This window comes from Cariama cristata, unplaced genomic scaffold (assembly GCF_000690535.1).
Source record: "Cariama cristata isolate BGI_N322 unplaced genomic scaffold, ASM69053v1 scaffold15275, whole genome shotgun sequence".
Lineage (NCBI taxonomy): Eukaryota > Metazoa > Chordata > Aves > Cariamiformes > Cariamidae > Cariama > Cariama cristata.
The window spans coordinates 1-19,786 of record NW_009617054.1 but is presented as its reverse complement, the minus strand read 5'-3'; the positions used below and the strand labels follow the sequence as shown (position 1 = coordinate 19,786).

The window sequence follows — 19,786 nt, the reverse complement described above, 5'->3', positions numbered from 1 at the left end:
CCCAGCTTGGTGTCCTCTGCAAACTGACTTACATACTGACTTACCATCATACATTACAACATACTGACTTACTGTTCCAGCTCCCCTTGTGCCTTCACCCCATGGAAATCAGGGGACAGAGGTCTGGTCTCTGAGGGAAGCCTGGGGTCCCACATGTATCCTGCACCGAGCTAGAGAGGAAAGGGGAGCGTTACAAAGAGCTGTGCTGAACACCAAACCCAAGCTGGTGGGTATAAACTCAATTCTTTCAGTGTCTCCTGACACTGCTGCCTTTGGGTGCCTTCTGGACTACGTACAGCCGTATTCCATCCCCCCCCCCGGCCCTGGCCCTTCAGCAACAGTACAATATACACAGTGCCCGACAGATCCTCCCACCTGACTGGGACACCAGAGCCTTCCAACCCAAATCATAGTGCTGGTCCAAGTTGGGGTTGGAAAGTGCCAATGCTGAGTGCGCTGCTGGAGCCTGCCAGGCAGTGGATTTACTCTCCAGCTGCAGGCTCTGCCTCTGCTGCCGTGGCCTGATGCTGCCCAGGCAAGATGCACGGCTCCCGATATCACCCACCCTTCCCCTTCCCTGGGGGCACCCAGCCAGGCTTGGGCAGCTCTTCTCGTCCTCTTCAGGGAAGCACTCCACTGCTTTCAGCAGACCTCTCATCACGCAGTGCCACCCCTCTTTGGTCGGGGGGGCTTCAATGGCAAACCACGACTTTGCAGCGAAGGAGACTTAGGCAAAATTAGTGTCCATTAGGTCAGAGTGGCCAGAATTGGTCCACCGCTTTATTTCTATCTAGTTGCACTCTTTCTGCTGTTGCCTGAGAGGATACGAAGCACAGCTGTGGGACAGGACATCTCTCCTCTGGCTCGCAGCCTCTGACAAGATGGAGACAGCCAGGAGCTCCATCTCATGGTCACACAGACCACGGAAGGAGACCCAGACCTCATTCACATCTGGAAATGGCAATGCCCAAGCTCAGGGACCTGTGTTTGGAAGGCGGCAGGGTCAAAGGATGGGGAAGAGTTCAACACACTGCGAGGGTTATAAGCACTGTAGGGGACTGGCAACAATACCTTCTCAATTAAACAAACTGAGTTAGGAGGTTAGTCAGTAAATGAGCAAGTCAGCTGTACACGTGCATGTGTGTGGATTCATTTCTTGAGCCATGAGACAGACACACCAGGGATTCCTCTCAGCAAACTTATAAATGCTTCCACCGCTAAAAGCTGCTGGGTCAGAGAAGCAGGAGACACACCTGGTGGAAGCGGGGCTGGCCAGCATCGCTCCCGCAGGGGCTGGGTGAGTTGGGTACCCCTGATGATTTATCTGGACAAATCTGCAGCAGCAAGCTCAGGAGGTCATCCTCCAGTTTAAGGATCTTAAATAGAAGCAGTACAGGAGGATTTGCTGCTGCAGTCTTTTCTTTATAAACTTAAAAATACATCTATTAGAAAGAAAGAAAGAAAGAAAGCAAGAAAGAAAGAAAGAAAGAAAGAAAGAAAGAAAGAAAGAAAGAAAGAAAGAAAGTAAGTAAGTAAGTCTGGAAAAGGCCCCATGAACCTCTCCAATCCCATGCTTCTTGATCACATTCTCTACCAAAAAAAAAAAATGCATCCTGGATTTTTGAAAAAATCTTAAGCAACTTTACCTTTTTGCAACAGAAAAATCTCAGACCACCTTGCACATTGTCATCTCAGGGAGTTTGCTTTAGAACTGCATAAATTTAAGGGTAAACTTCATCCTCAGACATATAGCTTTTATTCTCATCCACTCTGTCTGCTTGCTTTCAGGAGTGGGAACGTGTGATCACGGGGAGCGGGGAGGGAATGTGCATGCTCAGTTTTTGAAGGTGTTTCAGCAGTCACTCTGTGGACCACCTTCAGAAGTCTTACAGAACAGATGTGGAAAAAAACTGATCTGACCTGGCATCCTTGCCAACAGGAGGTGGCTGTACCAGGGTCATCCCTGACAGATTTTTGTCCTGCTTGGTCTTCTGCAAAAGGGGAGTGTCAGTCTCCTTGGGCACTGCAGTTCTATTTTCATCAGTGCATTGCTATCCTTACCATTAGAGAATTTTTCTCTAAGTGTAGACTGAATTTCTCCTACTCTTTCTGGGGTTTAGACCCCTGACTTGTCCTTTCAGAGGACATGTAGGACAGATTATTCCTTTCCACTTCACTATAGCCTCTAACATGTTTCAAGGCTTTTCTCAAGATCATGCCCCAGGTGAGCCAGCTCCCTCAGCTCTTCAGCTTAACTTCATCCTTATTTCTGAACTCCCTGTAGTTTGCCATTATTTTCCCTAAAGTGCCCGCCACAATGCACTTCAATCTGCAGACCTCCAGCTCAGTGCTTTGCCCCTGCCCTTCACGTTCATCCTACCTGCTGGTGTCCACCAAACAAGCAATTCTGAGAGTATGATCTGCTCAGAAACTTTAATCTGCTCAGGCGTTTTATAAATGACAAGAAAGAAAGCAATCAGATATGCCTAGTAAGATCTACCCTTGATAATGTGATGCTTTCTGGACATGTCACACTCTTTTGCTTAGCAAATGTTAGCCTGGGTTGTGTGGCTTTATAATATGCTGAGGTGCAAATGCCAGGGAGGGAAAAGCATAATCAGATTTAACTTCAGAGAAAGAAGGTGACAGAAACTGGAGGGGAGCACCGTGAGAGAGGAAAGTAGAGGTAATTTCCCAGCTGTTGGAGCAAGGTTGAAGGATGGAGTTGTCTTCCAGCAGATGCATGAAAGCAAAATATCCCAGGATGACGGCTACCAGTTTCCCTGGGTAAGGTAAGCTGTCACACCTAAAGCAACAGGCACTCGGCTCTGTGATACAGAAGGTCCTTTTCAGCTCCATCTTCCTAGATACAGAGCAAAACAAACAGGAGATGAAGATGGAAAATCAAAAAGTAGGTCCTGATGGAGGAGTTACAAATTCTCCTGCAGGTCTGGAATAAAACTTCCATCATCTGAGGATTACTTACTTCCACGTTTTAGGGTGGCATGTGGAAGAAAGCCAAGGATTGGACTAACTCCTCTCTACTTGTTTTGATATAGGAACTACGGGACGTCAAATGACACCAGCAAATGTCAGGCTCACAGGAAAACAAAGGGGTTATTTCACAAAGGTTGCCATTAGTTTGTGAAACTTCTTGCTAAAAGACAGTGTGAGTGCTAAAATTTTGCATGGAAGAGGCTAGACGGGTTTCTGGGGTGGAGTTAAAAATGGAGAAACCACGTCCACCTCAGGAAGTCCCTGAGCTTCAAATTGTTGTAAGCGGGGAGGCACTCGGGAGAGGTATCATGGTGTGTTTCCTTTCTCATATTCTTCCCGAAGGGTCTGCTTTTGATGCTGGGCACAGGATCTGAGGCTGGATGGACCTTTGACGTGACCCAGGGTATGGCTGTCCTCGTGTGCCTGGGCTCTCCTCACTCAGGCTCCTGCAGTGACCACCATGTCCCACTCGCATCCCACCAACGCCTCGCCGTCGGAGCTGCACCTGACAGGCATCCCAGGGCTGCAGCACCTTCACCACTGGATCTCCATCCCCTTCTGCATCATGTACCTCGTCACGCTGGCTGGGAACAGCACCCTCCTGTGCGTGATAAAGGCTGATCCCAGCCTGCACCTGCCCATGTTCCTCTTGCTGTCCATGTTGGCTGTCATTGACCTGGTGATGTCCACCTCCATCACCCCCAAAATGCTGGGCATCTTCTGGTTTCACTCCACGGCCATCAGCCTGGATGCTTGTCTTACCCAGATGTACTTTGTTCATGCTTTCTCCGCAATGGAGTCAGGGGTGCTGGTGGCGATGGCCTTTGACCGCTATGTGGCCATTTGCAATCCACTGCGGTATTTGTCCATCCTGACCAACCCTGTTGTGGCTGCCATTGGCTTGGCTGCCTTGCTCAGGGCTGTGGTTTTCATGAGCCCCCTCACCTTCCAGATTCACCGCCTGCCTCTCTGCAGCCCGGCAGTCGTGGACCACTCGTACTGCGAGCATGTGGCCGTGCTCAAACTGGCTTGCGGGGACGCTGCCTTCAGCAACACCTACAGCCTCTCTATCTCCACTTATGTGGTCACCTTCGACTCACTGCTCATCGGCCTCTCGTATGCGCTCATCCTCCGAGCTGTGTTCAGTCTCTCCTCCCCACAAGCCTGCAAAAAAGCCTTCAGCACCTGCAGCTCACACCTCTGCGTCATGGCCCTCTTCTACATCCCTGGGCTGCTCTCCATGTACATGGAGAGGTACCACCAGGAGCTCCCACCCTACATCCAGGTCCTGTTGGCTGATCTCTACCTCCTCATCCCACCAGCATTCAACCCCCTGATCTACGGCATCAGGACGAAGCAGATTCGTGATGGAGCACGCAGGGTGATCTCCCAGAGGAGATCCATGGCAGGAAGGATTGAGCCTGGCCTTCAGGTGACAGGGCTGGGACTCATGAAAACAAAGTCCGTTCCCTAGGATGGCCATGACAACCATGGATGCCATCCTCCTGCAGGGATCTGCAGCAGGAGCCTGTCTGCCAGGTGCCGAAGCTGTTGGGTTGTGTGATTAAAGGTTCACCTCCATAAACCCAAAGGAGCAGAGGAACATGGCAGGAGGCAGAACCCCAATATCCCCCTCAGAGCCAGCACAGCCCCCAGCACAGCGGCTCCCCAGGTCAGCCCATGGCCAGGTGTGAGACCTCCAAGCAGGTCAATGGCAGTGGGTCTCCCTCCTTGCAAGCTGCCTACCGGTTGGGGGGACAATCAGTAGGGGATGCCAGGAAGAGCAGTTTGGGACTGTGCGGCACTCACTATGGGTTGTTTAGGGAGGAACCAACGGAGGAACCAAAGGCTGGGAATGGGAGGGATCAGGGCGGATTGGGGGCGAACAAGTGTGGGAAAACAGAGGGATAGGGGGATGAAGGGTCCAGTCACGTGTAAATGGGCTGTTGGTGACCATGCTGTCTGTCCGTGCCCCGTGCCTGATCAGCACAGTCTGCTCTGTTTTCTCATTAAACTCCACTTCTAACAACATTCCTGTGTGAGAGTCCCCTAATCTGTGCGCGTGTGTCAGAGGTGAGGACTGAGCACCAGTTGCTGGAGTGGGGACCGTGGACCATAGGGACCCACAAGCCTGGGGTGCCAGCACCTGGAGAGACTGGGGTGCACACATGTGGGGTGGGTACATACACCAGTGTGCAATCACCAGCAAACACCAAGCAGGACCAGCCAGCGAGTAGGCTGAGGTTTGGGAGCCAGGTATCAGTGAGACTGTAAGTCTGGGCTGGATGCTGGTGAGACCAGAGGGTTTGAGTTGCTACTGAAGGGGCCAGGGGGGTCCAAGTTAATGCTACTGCAGAGACCATGGGGTCAGCCACTGGTGATGCTGTAGGACTCAGACAGCTAATGGAGAGAGCGTGTGTGTGTCTGCGTGAAGCAACTGGGGAGACGGGGGATGCAGGGCCAGCTACTGGGCAGACCGACTGAGGGTCTAAGGACAGCTGCTAGAGGGATTCATATTGTATAAACATATATACAATTTCCTCTAAAAAGCATTCATCCCAGTCAACCAGAGAGGAGAACAGGATCAGGCCATTGGTGCTATTTGTGTCCGTGTGAGTGTTTTCAGTCTGTGTGGACCTGCGTGGCCGGTCTCCACTTGCAAACTCCCTGGGGCAGGGTCTGTGAATACACCCTGTGGGTCAGATCAGCATCCAGGAACCTCCTGGGTGCAAGAGCAATAAACACAGTGACATTTATGACATGGCAGGCCCCAAAGTGTGTGCAAAGCATGGGGGGGACCTCCTTGGGAAGGGAGTCTTGCTTTGGGTGTACTGAGACCTCCTGATCTGCCATTAAGACATATCAACTACTCAGAGAAGTGAACTCCAAGCAAAAGCATGTCTAACATGCAGTCTGCCGCTATGCAGTCTCACACTATGTCCCTACCCCAGATCATGACCTGACCCTTGAAGACATTCCCTCTGCTCGACAGGACACAGTGCCAGTTCATGTGTCTGGAAAGGAGAAACTGCAAGGCATCATTGCCATCCAACATGCAGAAGTCCCTGCAGGATGGAGGGGCAGGTACATTTCTGGCTGGCTGGGTTTGTTCAGGAGTGGAGAAGATATGCGTCCTTGGAGGAAGGAGAAGCCAAGAAAAAATGTGCATAAGACCATAGCAGCGGAGATAACATTGAGTCCACATGGGGCTGAGTGACAGATGGTAGAAGCGCCCTGTACTGAGCAGGTGCTCAGCTGTAGCTCTTATGGGTCGCTTTGAGGTAGAAGATCTGACAGACTGAAGCATCCCAAATGTCAGAGCTGATGCACCCATCCTACATCAGGTCTGTGCCTTCTAGGTCACACATGGGGTCCCAGGTGGTCCCAGACGCCCTCCCAGGGTCTCCAGGGCAACTGGGTGGTTGGAGTAGAGTTCATGGGACGAGACAGTTGACATGGGGACCACTCAAGGAAAAGGAGATGCACTGGAGGCTGCATCTCCATCTCACACCCTGAGGGTACACACACAATCTCTCCTTTCCGACCAAATCTCTGGGAATGACATTACCCGCACATGACAACCAACCATGTCTTCATTTCCTCCCCCATCTCATACGTCCCTCATTGCTGAGCCCCTGAGCTGAACGAATCCTGTGCTGTTCTCTCCCACTGAGGTTTGGGTGGGGGAGTGGGCAGGAGACATTGACAGAGGAGACAGAAGAGACAGGACAAGGCAGAAGAGGGTTTCAGTGGGGACAGAGCAGGGATGGAAGCTCTCCAGGGCAGTTCCACCTCTCCCCTCAGTGCCACGCTTGGCCCTGACACTGCCCAGTCACCACTCTAAAATAAATGCACCTGCCTGCCTTATACCAAATAGAGTAACTTTATGGCTGGTGGGAAAATAAAGTACGAGCTCCACTTCAGAGCGTTGTTCCTCTTGTACTGCGCTTCTGCTCACACCTAGGTTCTCATCTGCACTTCCCTCGGAATCTTTTTTTTTGAAAATGAGCTGAAAAATTAGGGAAGATTTGGGATTTATTCCCTACTGACCTGGTATCTTGCTAATGACCCTTAAAGGCAGGCCTACACCTGCTGGAAACGTGGTTTCCTTATGTGTGATCAGTAGGCATCGCTCCTCACCTACGATGTACTGCGTGATGCAGCCGAGGCTCGGGACCTGCTGTGAGATCCCATCTCCCTGTGTTGGTTCTTGCATGACGCTTTTCAGGGATTCAGCAGACCTAAAAGTTTACTGTAATGGTTCTGAGTGCGGAGAAGAGTGGAACCCCAGAGCTTCCAAACCATCTTGCCCTTTCTAGCAAAACCAAAGGGATTTTTCTCCGCTTCTGATGGACTTCTTAGTTTACATTTTGTGCACAGGTCTCATGGGCACCCGGCAGGCTCTGGGGACTGCCATAACCCTGAGACCCCAATGGTATGGCACTATGAGGGAGAGCTAACGAAAAAAGATGAAGCAGTCTTGAAAATTTCCATCTCCTCACAGGACAGACAAGCTAACCTCTGCGTCCTCCATCTGCTGTCCCTTAGGGGATTTCCAGGGGATGGATTAATATCCCAGCGTCGCTGCACTTAGAGACACACAGAGATGTACTGCTGCAGCCTTCCAGGTGACAGTCCTACAGGTGAGACAGATACCGGTGCTTATCCTTCTCGGCAGATCGGGGTCAGAAGCCTTTGCTTAGGCTGCAAAGCTCTTCTGTGCTATGTTTTTTCCATCTCCCAGGGCAAGAAGTCCCAGTGATCAGGGCTCTTCAGTACCGCTGCAATACTGATAATAATATTGTGCCAGGCACTGGCTGCAGAAGAGAGCTTCTGGAAGCAAATATACTCTTGCCTTGGATGTAGGCAACTGCTGGGTGTCTAAGCACTGAGTACAGACAGTGGAGATCCAGCCCCTATGGTCAGCGGATCCTGGAGAGCAACTCAGCTCACCCCAGGGCAGACACCTCCGTTTAGGGAGTCAGTTACTCTGTAGGCTCCGTGCTTGAGGTCTCCTGACTGCAACAGGTTCTCAGACACTCGGGGCGTCATTCCACTGCCTCTTCCTTGGATGTCTGCAGCCACTTGAGATGCCCCCAGGTACCCAAGGCATCTATGTGGGAGAGGCAGATCATCACCCGCGGTTTGCAGGGACCTGCGCTCTGCTGGTGTAAAGGAAGTGGGATGCTCTGGGGGGTCTCAGATGGCTCAAGGCACCTGTGTTTAGGGAGCTGAACCATGCCCCAAGTCTTTGTGGAGGGACCCTCATGTAGACCCTGAGATCTGGTGTGTTAGACCAGGGTTTGCGCCGTCACAGGGTGCAGAGCTCTGTTTTGCATCAGGGGTTGGTCTGAAAGGGTGGTCCGTGTCACCGGCACTAAGTGGGTCTGCTCAGGAGTGTGGGTCGGTGAAAGCAGCCACGGGTTAACCTCACTGCTCAAATCGGGAGTCACACCGGACTGCTGCAGCTGCTGGTTACCAGGATGCAGAGGGTCAGTGCGGTGCAATTACGTGCAGTAATTAAAAAGGAATTTTGATCCTGTTTCAGCCCCTAAAATGGCCTGATTCACAGACACTTAGGCCAGAAGGTAAGCACTTCTGTCCTGACCAGTCTTTTCAGCCAGCAGCTCCTGCAGCACCCCCAAAGCTGGGTCTAAGCTATAGTTTAGATGAAGGGCTCAAAGCCTCTGCTCTCTATTTTAAAACTTCAGGTGCTGTGTTTCCTTAGCTGTCTCCCAATATCTTTATTTGTAGTCTGAACTTATCTAGCTTCTGCTTCTCACTGCTGCCACACTGGCCATGTCTAATGTTAAATTTTAGCCTAAATGATCCCGTAGCGGGGCTGTACACGGGTGAATTTTACTCCATGTTGTCACTAGCATGGGTATTGTCATCCATGAGCCACCCCACAGCTCGCTGCTTGCTAAAAACCCACTGGTGAATGATCACCCAGGCAATTTCTTTTAACAGGCAGGGATCTGGTGTGGTCCTCACCTGCCCGGTCTTTGCTGCTGTGGGGGGGATGCAGCAGAGGCAGAAGCAAACTTTTGGCACAAAGGCACGTGTAGATCGTGCCCACCATACTCAGACTCTTCTTGTGTCTCCGGGATTGTTCTCTGGAGTTTCTGTATTACTTTCAAGCTTCTCCCATCAGAATAAAACCTCAGAAATTAATCTTTTCCTCTGACTACCATCTAGTTTTGCAGGCTTCTCTCATGGGTGAACGACAGAATGAAGACAGAGCAGCAAAAGGCAATTTCATGATCATGCTTAATGTCCCAGCGCACTTTCTGAGACCACTTTTTGCCCTACAGATTTAAAGGAGCATCCTATGTTGAGCCCATTGCAGAGAAGCCGGGGCTGCTCAGGCAAAAGCACCGTCTGAGGGGAGCTGGATGCTGACCTTTTTCTCTCCTCTTGCAGCTTATCTCAAGAAGTCAGCTGAGTGGCGATGAGCAACCAACAAAGAAATAAGACTTATACAAGCAACAGACTGTTGGTTATCCCTGCTGGCACAACTTGAAACATGAACTTCTTCACCTTATAGGAACTTTCAAGCCATAACAGCCCCACTTATTCATCGTTTTTGATCCATTCCCCCCTAGCTGGTCATGTCATGCTGTAGCACTCTCAGCTCACACATCGTCATAACAGTGCGGATTCCTGATTTTGCTCTTGCACTGATGCGGAATCCCCACCTTAACCCCCTTAGTTCTGTACATCTCAGGGCTTAAAAATGGGCTCCTGTTTTTAAGCATAAAAGCAAGATTCTCCTGCATGGTTTCTGATCCCTTCAACCGCCCCAACAGCAGCTCCTCGTCTTTCATCCTTGTGGGTGTCCCCAGCCTGGAAGTTTTCACCCCCTGTCTGGGCATCCTTTTCTGCTCAGGCTACATCATTACCTTGGTAGGAAATGGTGTAGTTTTGCTTGTCATTGGGTTGGACAACTCCCTACGTGACCCCATCCATTACTTCCTAGGCATGTTGGCGGTCATCGATGTGGTGATGGTGACATCCGTCGTCCCCAAGATGCTGAGCATATTCTGGTTGAACTCTACTGAGATTGGTTACATGGCCTGTTTTGTTCAGATGTTCCTCGTTCACTCCACAACATCAGAGGAGTCGGGAGTGCTACTGGCCATGGCCATTGACCGCTACGTTGCAATTTGTCACCCCCTCAGGTACCAAGCCATCTTGAATCACCAAACAATTGCCCAAATAGGCCTGGCCATTGTGGTGAGAGCCCTTCTTTTCATGGTGCCCTTGACAGGGATGGTGACCAACCTCCCCTATTGCCATTCCCACGTGGTTCCCCATTCGTACTGTGAGCACATGGCCGTGGCGAAGCTGGCGTGCGCAGACCCCAGACCCAGTGGGCTTTACAGTGTGGCTGGGTCCTCTCTTATAGTAGGGATGGATATGGCTTTCATTGCTGTGTCCTATGGGATGATCCTTAAAACTGTCCTGGGGAAGAAATCCTTCAGGAAGGCCTTCAGCACCTGTGGGTGTCATATCTGTGTGGTGCTCCTGTACTACATCCCTGGGATAGTCTCCATATACGCACAGCAGTTCGGCAGCAGCATATCCAGGCACACACAGGTTCTGCTGGCTGATCTCTACCTGACTCTCCCTACCATGCTGAACCCCATCATTTACAGCATGAGGACCAAGCAGATCCGTCAGGCAGTGCTCAAAATGCTGTTTTCCAGGAAGGTTCATGCCTGACACAGTAGTCGGTGGTTTTCCAGGTGTATTCATCTACGCAAAGACAACACCTATTTCATTCCCATTGAATGCACATGGTGAACAGAAGCAATGAGAGGAGGAGGAAGGACTCAGTGGCTTTAATGACCACACAAGACCCTACTCTGCAACAAGAGTTATTTGGGACTGGGAGCATGAGCAAATATCAGGTCCTATTTCCCTTCCTTCTTTCCAGGTGATGCAGAGAAGTAAGCAACCACCTTTGAGTTTTGAGATGTTCCCCATGCCATGAACATCCCTATGATAATATAAAGCAGCATTTCAGGGCTCCAGATATATTTGTGTCAATACACCGATTCTATTCCAAATGGGGAAATTTCTTCTATGTTGTCTTCTTTAGTCCCTGCTGGACTACCAGAGCTGGCAATAGGAGACTGTCACACATTCATTGCAGGTGCTGTAGCCGCAAAGACTCTCCTCTTTGGGCCTCTCTTGCACAAAAGGCTAGCTCTCACTGAGCACAGACCAGCTTTTCTGGGTTTCTGGGTGATGATGGAAACTGAGCATCTTCAAAACTGAGCTCTTCAAAGCGTTCTGTCCATCCAACAGTGCACACCACCTGGGTGAGGAAACCAAAGTGGGGAGATGTACAATGGTGTTTATGCCTGTATCGAGGTGTCCACAGCTTGTAGTGGTGGAAATAAACACTGAGTCTGCTTAGGGATACTTACCAATCCTGTGTCTGCTTGTTGTAATGACCACAAGTACCTGCACAGCTAAATCGAGCATGTCTTGGAGGCCTGAAGGACAGCATGCCATAGGTCTGAGGGCCCTCAGCCCAGCTATCTCTTGCTGCTGGTAGACCAGCTGCATCCCGGACTTCCTCTCCGAGCCAGCCAGCTATGTCCAACCAGGATTCTGTTCTGAGCTTAGCATCAGCAGATGGAAAGTCTACCCCTGACCTGGGATAAGGGGATACTCTGCAGGCATTATTTTGAACTGGTACTGGAGGCTCCCTGGGAAAGGTGCAATTTCAGTGACCATGACAATACATGTCAACAGCAACTATCCAAAGTACCAATACTAACAGCTCATATCCCCATACCTTGCCTTTCTTCAGTACTAAGAGGTTCAGAGGTTCAGCCACCCACAAGGGTTCCTGCTCCTCAGAAATGAAGGATGTTCCAATGACAGAGGGATGCTCTGCACCCACTCTGCAGGGATGCTCCTCCTCCTGGGGACAGGTTGGAGTCTTCGGAGACTCAGTGACACCAAAAGTACAGAGTCAATGTTTTGGGACAAAAGCAGCAGGCTGGTGAGCATTTGCCCAAGGTGTTCTGCCAGGCTTATGTGACAGGTCCCTTAGGATGTTTAAGATACATCAGTGATGAAATAGAGAGAATTCAGTAGAGGTGAATGACCAGGCTGGATGGGGCTTTGAGCAACCTGGTCTGGTGGGAGGTGTCCCTGCCCATGGCAGGGGTTTTGGAACTGGATGGGCTTTAAGGTCCCTTCCAACCAACCCATTTTATGATTCTATGGCTGTGTCTCAGAGGTGCTCATGGTCCTCTGCCTGGGGGGGAGAGTTTCTTCCAGAGAGAGGAGCCACAACCCCACTTGGGTCTGAGGGTGGAGGAGGAGCAGAGGGATGAAGTTGGGGGACTGTCTCCATTAACATAGGGATTCAGAAGAAAAACATACAGAGATGGCATGTTACCTCCGACGGCAAAGGAATGGGACAACTCTCCTCGTTCTCAGACACATTCAGGGCAGAGGTCCACATGGTCACGGCCATCTCCCTTACAGCCATGGCAATGAAAGAGGCAGGTGCAGCACAATTCCTCTGACCTATTTCAGAGATCAGCTTTAGGTTGGGATGAATACTGCCCTAAAATCACTGTTTTTCTCCATGGATATGAAGGCACTCTGGAGGACTAGCTCCAGTCATAGACTGACACCACGTCTACAACTGCCACCTGTGTTTGTTTCGATGAATCCCACCAAAATGTCATGTTTAGTCCTCACTTCTACATTAATTTAAAAATTAAACTCAGTGAAATGCATTCAGTTTCAAAACTGGTTTGAAAGTGTCAGTCCTTACGTCAAAAATATTTTTTCCTGTCTTTGTGGTGTTTATCCGACTTTCTGCTGCACTCTTCCCTCACATCTTGAAAAAACAGTTGACAAAATGTTTCTGCTATCCTGAATTGGCATTTTTTTGCTATACTGAATTTGCACATTTTGGCCTTATGCTGCCTGGGGCTCTGTGAGGGAGTCTGGTGGGGGCAAGGACAGCTGATGCCACGGCACGGCCCTTTGTCCTGAGAGCCAGGAGGGGCTTCAGCTCCTGTTTTTTTGAAACCACACCTGCACTGCTCCAGGCAGAAACACAAAGAAGGTCTTTCATTCTGCTGGAGACAACTTGCGCAGCCCATTCCCATCCGGCTTGGTCATCTAGCACCTGCCATTCGTTAAAGAAATTAGATGAGAGAGAATTGACTTGGGACTACGGCTGTTACCGTCCAGCCTCCTCCCTGAGGTTATTACAGAAGGTGCCTGGAGAGGACTCGTGCTCTTGGGAATCTCCATCCAGGAGACTCCTGCCGGCATTGCCTGCGGTGATTTATGCACAGCCCTGCAGCTCTGCCCTTGTGCACAGGAGACGTCTCTTTCTCGGCATGAGCATCCCGGAGGGTGGCAGCTGCCTGCAGGCAGAGAGCAAGGTGGGTGGCTCTATGGCAGGACTGGCATCAGCCAGGGCACCACAGGCTGCTCCAGGTGCCTAAGGACGGGAGGCTGGTGGGACTTCAGCATCTGGCCTGTACGCATTCACGATGGGACTCAGTTAGGAAAAAAGGCAATTGGTGGAAAAAGATTTTCTAAAAGTAGTTTTTTTAAAGTTTAAAGTTTCTTGTTAAATGAAACTGCAGACCCAAGGCTGCAGAATTCTGATTTTTTAAAGTTTTTTTAGGTGAAAACAGGACTTCAGTTTAAAAAAGTAAACAAATATATACCAAACCTTTTAACCAAAACCAGAAATTGTTTGCTATAAAAGAGTAAGCTTGTTTCTGTTTGTATAAATCAATAATTAGCTAAATACACGTTTTCTGTAAAACAAACTAGATTTTCAGCCATGGATAATGTTCTTAATCCCTTGCATACAACAGCAGGTATCTGACTAGAAAGCTATGAGCACGCAGCCGGGGGGTCCTCACCGACCGGCAGAATTTGGTGACACAGGCTGGGTTATGTCACACGTGGTGCAGCTCACTTGGGATGGGGTGGAGAGGTGAAGGAGGCAGGCAGCCCCTTGGCCCGGGATCCCGACCCAGCTGGGAGACAAAGCATTATTTTGGGGAGGTATCCTGCATCCGCGGTGCAATTCGTGGAGGAGGAGCGAGCACCCCAGGGGCACACACCGGACCAGCTACACGCTCATCGGTCAGGGCACGGTCTGGAGCTGGAGCTCTTGTCTTCAACGTGAGCAAGTGTCCTAAACACAGTGCCAGCAGCCAGGCTGGGCAGCGCTTGCCTTCGTGTCCCATCCTGAAATAACCTTGGTTTATCGCCGTAGGAAGGTATGTTTGAAGCATGCACTATGCTGCAGTGGGCAATTCCCCACTGCTGCCAAGGTGTCGGTGATGAGAAGGAAAGGGGTGCAAGGGTTGAGGCGGGGAGGGCTCAGTCTGGAAGATGTGACAAAGCAGACATACAACGGCACAGGAGAGCGCAGGGACCGTTCCTTCAATCACAAGGATCTGTGTCCAGCACTAATTAACTGACAGGAGTAAACTAGGCGGAAAAAAAGTTGGTGGTGCCTCGGAACCAGTGGCGGTGATCTTAACGCATTTCAGCCTACAGTACCGATTTTTCATTAAACTGCCATTGTCCCAAAGCTGAAGGAACTTAAAGTCTGAGGGAATTTAGACAAGGAAACTGCAGTTAGGAGGTGTTTTGAACAAGCTGAGCTAATGGCCAAGCCTGCTCCCCTGCGCGCTTCCACAAAAGGTCAGCTCTGGTTAAGAAAGGGAACGGAGCACGGAGAGCTCCAGCTAAAGCAGCGTGGGCAAAGTGAGACGGGGAACTGGTCAGGATCTGGTGGGAGTTAGAAGCTGTTAAGTAGAGAAAGCAGACAAAAGCAGACAAAGGCATCTGCCCCTCTCCATGGAGAAGTCCATGCCCACCTGAGAGAAAGGCGATCGGAGAACTTTATTTTTTAATGTAATTTAATAGATTGGTAGCTGAGAAGGATGTTAAGTAGCTCTGCTAAGAACAGAAAACAAATATAGCAGCAGGTCTGGGCAATTTGCACGAGGGAAAAAGCATCTCTGAGTTGGCCAAGGAAGTCTTTGGCCTGTTCTGCCAAACTTTTATGAGTCCTGGCATGCTGCGGTGACTGCAGACGCTTCCTCGGGCCATTACTTTAGCGAGAAAATGCAATGATGTGATTAGCTGCAGATTGCTTAGCCTGACGTCAATGCCTAGCAGAAAGCCCAAGAAGTTAACAGGAGATTTGGTCAATAAAGAATTAAAGGATTGGAATCAAATTAAATTATGGCAATCAACGTGGATTTGCAGGAAACAGCTCTTGTCAAACAAACCTGATTTCATTTTCTGATGAGCTAGCAAGTTTAGTTAATCAACGTGTGCATGTTTGTCTGTTTGAGTACAGTACACAGAGTTATCTAAAAGAAATGTTCCTCCACCACGCTGCTGTCAGGTGAGGAGCTGACACAAAGCAACATCTGTGAAGCATCAGCGAAGTGGATGAAGAACTGGATGATTAAGACACCTCGAAATGAAGCTGTCAGAACCATCATCACACAAAGCTAGTGTTCCTGCAGGGGTGTCACAGTGGCTGGCTCCAGACTAGAAGTTATTCTGTACGTCTGTCATCAGTTGTCCCAAAATCAGCACCAATTGTGTCTCAAATAATGCCGGGGAAAGGCAAGTCCCGCAGAGCAGTCGAGAGAGATCGGCAGGCTTGGTCGTTCGAAAGAACTGCCTGCAATAAGGTGAACACCCGGGTAAGGAGAGCCGGGCAGGTTTTCAGGTGCAGCACCGTACCCTGGAGAACAGAGGCTCTGGAAAGCAACTGACAGCAGACTGAGAGGGCAACACTGGGACCCAACGGGGTAGTGCAGTTTTGGATGCATAAGGGAAATGGAAGAGGTTATATTTTTTTTGAAAAAAGTGTTGAAATCTTGGAGATTTGCAAAAAAAACCCCAACCTCTCAATAAGACAGATAGTGGAACAGGTGAGTGGCGATGAGAAACTTGCAGAGCTCTAGGTCTTTAGTTTATCAAGAATAACTCCTCGATCATGGGAAGGACATGCTTTCACGCAGTGGAGGTACCCTGCCACAAAGGGCTCCCCGGCCAAGCATGGGAAGGCAGAGGGGGGTGCTGTGGCTGGGAGGAGTAGACAGGCGACGTCAAACGGGAAGAAAAACATGTGGTTGTAACCATGAGGATGATTAGCACCTGAGGCAAAAATCAAGGGATGGAGGTTCTCCATCTCTAGACGCCCACAAGCCTGCACTAGTGCAATTTCTTCCAGGAAAGCAATCTTTAGCAATCCCATGTTATTGGGCTCCAGGGAGGAAAAAATGTGTGTAACTCTACCGTTTTTGACAGGACAGTGTTCTGCATTAGTCTGGCCTTCAGTCTCATGGATGGATGAGTGTGGTGGAGGGATAGCAGCATTTTAATCGTACCCTCCTTGACTGTGGCTAGCAGCTAGAGGCTGTCAATGATGCTTGTGTCCCTTTAGCGTCGCGTGACCTCTTGGAGCATCATTTTTCTGGCTGCGGTTTCTCTCAGCCCACTTTCACCACGGAGATGTTGTCTAGGTGCAGCTTCTGCATGACCCAAAGCAGCAACAGGATGGAACCTGTGTGACCTGGACCCGTCTGCCCAGTCCCCTCTCTGAGCAGGGCACAGAGAGGGAGGGTTTGCTTGCAAGTCCTTGCAACAAGTCCTTGCCCTGCCATTGCACTGCTCGTGAAGGCTGGGCAAGCGCCAGAGAGCCTGGGGTCGTTATGCCCCACTTCTGCCCACTGATAGTGGCAATAGTGGCAGGACTCTGTGGTGCCAGCCTTTAGACAGACATGCATATGGCAAAAGCTAGAGGTAAATCAGAGGGGCTGGAAGGAGAAGCAGAAGGGAAGGTGGCCCCATGTGAGCGATAGGACAGCCAGGACCCTTCAGTGATGTGTCCTCTGGAAAGCACTGACCACAGCATCGGTTTAAAAGCCTGACTGTAGATAAGAGGTTCTGAAAGTTTTTCCCCAAATCCAACAGAATTGTCTGATGCTTGAGAAGTGCAGTGTGTAGTTTTACGATCAAACTGATGGCAGCAAAATCCCAACCTTTCTGTCACTGTTACAGGGAACTAAAGTTGGGAACAAAAACGTGGCTCGGCCCACCTGTGCCATGTCAACCACCAACCGATCCAACAACAACTCTTTGCCTTTTTTCCTGGTTGGCATCCCTGACCTGGAAGCTTTCCACATGTGGCTTTCCATCCCTCTCTGTTTTACATACATCATGACCTTGCTGGGAAATAGCATGGTCCTTCTCGCTGTGAGGCTCGACAAAAGCCTCCATGAGCCTATGTACTATTTCATTTCCATGTTGGCTGTCATCGACCTCATCTTCTCAACTGCTGTAGTTCCCAAAATGCTGGGTATATTCTGGTTGGATTCAAGAGAGATTGGTTTTGAAGCCTGCTTCATCCAGATGTTCTTCATCCACACATTCACTGCAGTGGAGTCAGGGGTGCTCCTGGCAATGTCCTTTGACCGGTATATAGCCATCTGCAACCCCCTGAGATACACCACCATCCTAACAAGCTCAAGGACCATCCAGATAGGACTGCTGTCTCTGGCCAGGGGAGCTGGTGTCATGACACCATTAATGTGCCTCCTCACCAGCTTACCCTACTGCAAAACCAGAGTCATCCCTCATTCCTACTGCGAGCACATGGCCGTGGTGAAGCTGGCGTGCGCCGACCCGTCTGTCAGCGATCTCTACAGCCTCATCGTGGCAACATTGCTGGTGGGGACAGACTCTGCCTTCATCACCTTCTCCTATGGTATGATCCTCAGGTCTGTGGTGAGGCTGCCATCCCACGAGGCTCGTCTCAAGGCCCTCAGGACCTGCGGGTCCCATGTTTCCATCATCCTGCTGTTTTACATAGGTGGTCTCCTCTCCATGTACCTGCAGATGTTCTCTTTCAGCTTGGCACCTCACGTCCAAGTCCTGGTGGCTGATTTCTATCTGACAGTCCCTCCCATGCTCAACACCCTCATTTATGGCATAAAGATGAAGCAGATCCAGGAAAGGATCTTCAAACTGCTGTGTTTCTCAGACCAGTGGATCTGAGAAATGTCGTGGCTACCAGGATCTCCAGGGAGAGGAGTCTGCTTTAACCAAAGGCTACAGTTAGATGTTCACTGCAGCGGTCTCAGGCATCACCTCCCACACCTCTTCGTGCATCTCCACTGTAAAGTCTGACCAGGACCACGTGCACGTCGATGCAAAGGCAACGTGGTACGGTGAAGTGTCGCGAGTCCTCCCGCGGGTGTTTGCAAATCCAGCAAACCCAACGCAAGGCACCGTGAGCAGACCCAAGCACCAGCAATGCAGGAATCAGCTGGAAAGGAGGGACCCAGGATGGGGACGGTGCTCTGCACAGAAGCAACTGCTGCTGCATACACTGAGCTCAGAAAATCACTCGGAAATCTAAAGCAAAAGCTGTTTCCTATTCCTGACATAACCTATGGTTACAGGTGCCAGGAATGATCGCAGATCACTCTAGGAAATAGAGTTACTTCATGAATTCTGCAAAGAGTGAATGCAGATTTATCACCCACTTTGGAGAGAGGGTGGTCTACTCAAGAAGTAAGGAAAAGGAAATGTTTCTTGTAAAATGGGACGCATCCACGCATCTTTGCTTCCTTCCTTCCTTTCTAGATCACCCAAATCTGTCTCAAAACTGACATAAATCACCAGAGCCCCAGTGATACGCATCAGCTGGAAAACTTCAAAGAATCATAGAATCACAAAATATCTTAAGTTGGAAGGGACCCATAAGGATCACCAAGTCCAACTCCCTGTTCTTCACAGGACTACCTAAAACTAAACCACGACTAAAAGTGTCATCCAGACACTTCTTGAATTCTGACAGGCTATTGTATATTGTATATATAACTTGTGTATTAATCTTGGCCGTAAATGTTTAAGTTAGGCGTGTTTTAAAAAGTCTACCAGGATGATGTTCAGCACATGAACAGGTTGCTCGGAAAGGAGGGAATCCACCCCCGGAGAACCTTGGAGAAGCATCTTGCTGATCTTGTTGCAGGGCAGGAGAAAGGGCCAGGCGGCCTCTGGCACTGGGCATGGACCGGGATTAGCTAAGCCCGCAGGGAGTTAATGTTTCGTGTGAGACTGAAACCAGGAGCGTTTGCTGCGCAGAAAAGGACAGAGCGCAGGGTGCTCCCAGCTTGTATGAAAAACCTTCCATACATGTTCTTACAAACTCTCGTTACGTTTCTTATCGCTTCTTCGGTCAGCAAAGCAAACGGGGGGGTTATCACCGCTCAGGACCAGCACCGCTGCCGGTGACGGTGCTGTACGATGTGCTCCCTGCCATCCCTGCCTTAGGAGATGCTTCTGCCTTCGCTGCACACTGCCAGAGGTCAGCGCGTGACTCTCAGAGTGCAAAGGACTGAAAATTAAATGCGATCTTTTCTGCCTCTGCTTCCTGCTCTCTGCATCAAGAACATCTACAGGATGATTTTTGCACAAATAAAAAAAGTTAAAACCCTCAAAACTTCAGTTCCAACAGAAACCACGAGTGAGCTCTCAACATGCCACCTCCCACAGGCAGAAATGCTCAAGCGGTGTGGGTGATGGCAAACTTACCCCTCTGCCCAGCCTGCCATCATTGCCAGCACTCAGCTGAGCCACCAAAATGTCTAAAAGGAAAAAAAAAAACTCAAGATACTATGAACTTGGTCCAGAGCCACTGGCACAGGGCACCACTGGAAAGGGCCTGGCTGCAGCTTCTTTGCACCCTCCC

At 50.1% G+C, this 19,786-nt stretch overlaps 3 protein-coding genes across 3 annotated transcripts; all 3 read left to right on the top strand.

The window, feature by feature from the left end:
- Positions 1–3,457: 3,457 nt before the first annotated feature.
- LOC104156155 (olfactory receptor 52K2-like) lies at positions 3,458–4,471 on the top strand. The gene has a single exon (XM_009700392.1). The coding sequence runs from the start codon at positions 3,458–3,460 to the stop codon at positions 4,469–4,471; it is 1,014 nt and encodes a 337-aa protein (XP_009698694.1).
- A 5,303-nt stretch (positions 4,472–9,774) lies between these two features.
- Positions 9,775–10,722, top strand: LOC104161832 (olfactory receptor 52I2-like). Its single transcript, XM_009700391.1, has one exon. It carries the CDS (start codon positions 9,775–9,777, stop codon positions 10,720–10,722), a length of 948 nt encoding a protein of 315 aa, XP_009698693.1.
- A 6,414-nt stretch (positions 10,723–17,136) lies between these two features.
- Positions 17,137–18,087, top strand: LOC104155692 (olfactory receptor 52K2-like). Its single transcript, XM_009700390.1, has one exon. It carries the CDS (start codon positions 17,137–17,139, stop codon positions 18,085–18,087), a length of 951 nt encoding a protein of 316 aa, XP_009698692.1.
- Positions 18,088–19,786: the final 1,699 nt, after the last annotated feature.

Bases quoted from the DNA above. Each gene is read 5' to 3' on its own strand.
- LOC104156155 (XM_009700392.1), top strand. From the start codon at position 3,458: ATGTCCCACTCGCATCCCACCAACGCCTCGCCGTCGGAGCTGCACCTG.
- LOC104161832 (XM_009700391.1), top strand. From the start codon at position 9,775: ATGGTTTCTGATCCCTTCAACCGCCCCAACAGCAGCTCCTCGTCTTTC.
- LOC104155692 (XM_009700390.1), top strand. From the start codon at position 17,137: ATGTCAACCACCAACCGATCCAACAACAACTCTTTGCCTTTTTTCCTG.